The 3,203-nt window shown below is 31.2% G+C and overlaps 1 protein-coding gene across 1 annotated transcript; it reads left to right on the top strand.

The window, feature by feature from the left end:
- Positions 1–1,505: 1,505 nt before the first annotated feature.
- Positions 1,506–2,850, top strand: HELRODRAFT_166875 (hypothetical protein; the record flags this gene model as incomplete). The annotated part of the gene is made up of 3 exons (XM_009012062.1): positions 1,506–1,580; positions 1,722–1,765; positions 1,899–2,850. The coding sequence occupies 3 exons, from the start codon at positions 1,506–1,508 to the stop codon at positions 2,848–2,850; spliced, it is 1,071 nt and encodes a 356-aa protein (XP_009010310.1).
- Positions 2,851–3,203: the final 353 nt, after the last annotated feature.

Below are 3,203 nucleotides of genomic sequence, written 5' to 3'. Positions count from 1 at the left end.
GAAATCCAGAAATAAAAAAAGTAGGACTGATCTAACTACGAGTTAAGTTATTAATTACTAATTATAGCAAGATAGGTGTTTTATAATCAACAAGCAAGAAATATAACAATTTACACATAAATATGAAAATATACATGTTCATGATCTAGCACCTTCAGGGTTATTTTATAAATAGTAATGTTAAACTAAAAATTATTAAACATTACATTACATTATTAAACATTACATACCTATTCTATTAAAAATCAACAGTTGTTCGTTTTATAAAATTTAAATCAATAGCATAATGAATTTCATGTTAGCTTAATATCGAACTATTATTTTGTAAATATATTAATGTCAATTACAGTTGAAATAATTAAGCTAAAGAATTTGATTTTAACAAATTATATAATCAATTTAATATATTAATAAATCATAGCATTTAAAGTTAAAACAGAAAAAAAAGATTGTTTGCTTTTACTACCAAAAGAAATTTTAAAAACCACCTCTGTGTGATTAAATTTGGTTTAGGTGTTATGTTGAAAGCAAATATTCCTTTGTATTGTAAGCTTTGGGGTGTTGAAAGATTTTAGTTTAGGACATATGCACAGGAATTACATTTTAATTTAAAAATTATTAGTTGATTAATTTATTTATTTTTATAACAATATAAAAATTGATTATGAGTTATATTTTTTAAATAATAATAACATTTCATTTTTACAATAAAATTTTTACCGATTTTTTTTTCGTTTTCTAGATTCTAATTTAATTTAGGAATGATTCTTACTCTAATCTCTAATGAAATGATATGAAGTGAATGAAGTCCATCATCATCGTGATTCGTGGGTGCTGGGAAAATGAATGAAATCTTTATTTCAGAAAAATGAGGATCGCTAATGAACTTTTATAAATCTTCGAGTTTTCTGATGCATCAAAAAAATGGCAATATCTTTTTAACGATTAAATACGGCACCTTATAAAACCTAAAACTTCACGGAATGTTGAAAACGAAATAAATTTTAACAAACAAGTTGAATGCAGGATCGGCAAAGAGTCGTTACATAACTTCGGGAAGGCCAAGATTTTTTCTAATTATATCTCAGATTTTTCTAAAAATAAACCAAAATGCTCATGAATAATTAATTTTTAGGAACTTGCTTCCAGAGGTAACTTGCCCGTTGAAAAAAAATTTTCAATGTTAAAACGCTGGTAGGGCGCTTCCAGTTATATAATTCCATGGTTCTGCCTGTGTATATTTTGTCAAATTTATTTATAGGAATTGAATGTAACCTTTATACCGGCTGATTAACTACCATGCAGTAAAATAACTACTGTTGACACTATTTCCTCCAACGATTTCGCAACGAATTGCCCATACCATATAGGGGAGATGGGGGCTCATTGATCTCTGGGGCACATTGATCTTTAAGCAATAACATAGCTATTTCTAAATATAAATGTAGGCCATCACTATTTTAGTTTTCCTTTTGTTTCTATTCTACTTTTAATCCTATTTGTTTATGGACTTTCTGCCGCTGAAGTTCGAAAAATTCGTAAGTTTGATTTTACAGGGAAAAACCAACTATTCACAACAGGTTAGTTTTGTAAATTAAAAATCAGATAAATATTTGTTTGATAAATTAAATTTTGCAATGTGTAAAGATATGTCAGAGGCTTATTTTATTATTTACTTCGATTTTCAATCACAACTTATTGATGAGATATCGCCATTATAGTGTGCTCCATGCCATGGGGGCTCCTTGATCTGTACTAGTAAGGGGTACGTTGATCTGAAGATCAAAGTGCCCCTACTGTCCTCAGAAATAATTCTCCAGGATGTTTAGTCATTTTTCTCTAACCATGCAAAATGCTATTTTTCCATTATTGTAAAATGTAATTTGTGTACTTTGCAGGTTTGGTTTCATAATGGTGAGATATCGGGAGCGAAAAACTAATCGAGGTAAAACACCTGTTGAAGTGATGAGAACAGCAGTTGATGAAGTTCTGAAAAAGAACAGAGCTATCAATGCTGTTGCATGTGAAACTGGAATTGACCGAATGACATTGAAGCGATATGTTCGGAAGAGTAGTCTCAGTCCAAGTGTAGGTTTGATACCGAATTGGAATACAAGGCAGGTATTCAATTTAGAACAAGAAGAGATGCTTGCAAAGTATTTGCTGCAAGCATCTAAGATGAACTATGGACTATCCACCAAAACAACTCGCCAGTTCGCATATGATATAGCCGTTGCGAATAATATAACATGCCCATCTTCATGGTCAATGAAAAAAACTGCTGGTATTCATTGGCTCCAGGGTTTTATGAAAAGAAGACCCGAGTTGTCACTACGTGCACCTGAAGCGACTAGTCTGGCAAGAGCAACAGCATTCAATAAATATAATGTCAGTGAATTCTTCAAAAATCTTCACAAGGTTCGTGCAAGGCATAACTTTGGTCCGGAGAAAGCCATGTCAAGCGTTGATTATCTTGGAACACTAGAAAGTGATGACAGTGATGGTGATGCAAGCAATCCTCAGTTGACAGCAGAAGGCCCAAGTCTGGACTACGACTGTTCTGCATTAAAAAATAATGACTATGTTGTAGTAAAATTTAAAACTAAAAAGAAAGTTATTCATTACATTGGCCAAATAATATCGGAAGCTGGAGATTTAATGGTAAAATACTTGAAAAGGGAAAAGATGTCATCATTCAACTTTATCTGTAGAAATGATGAATTATATCAATTTATAAAAGAGGACATTGTTTGTAAAGTTCCAGATCCAATTCAGCATGGTGGGACTGCTCGAGTCAGTCGTCACTTGGTTTTTCCCGTTGATTTGACAATTTTTAAAGATCTTAATTAATGTTAATTTTTATTAAAAATTATGAATTATTATATCCAATGTGTTTTAACGAGTTTTTTGGAGGCAAATGAACATCAAATCATATTGATTTATACCTAGGATCAATGTACCCCATGGGAGGGATCATGGTACCCCGTATATGGGGTGCTTTGATCCTTTGTAGGGGTTGTACCAAAGTTAAATTTTTTTAAAAAATTTCTTGTATTATACAATTGAAACTGAACTTAATACATTAAATGAATGTTCCTCTGTAAATTGCACAAATATTAATATTCACTTTTTGGTTAGTTTCACTGTTGTTACAAAAAAACCTCAAAACAGATCAATGTGCCCCCATCTCCCCTATATTTAAA

This window comes from Helobdella robusta, assembly GCF_000326865.2.
Source record: "Helobdella robusta unplaced genomic scaffold HELROscaffold_10, whole genome shotgun sequence".
NCBI lineage: Eukaryota > Metazoa > Annelida > Clitellata > Rhynchobdellida > Glossiphoniidae > Helobdella > Helobdella robusta.
This window is presented reverse-complemented; position numbering and strand designations above follow the sequence as displayed.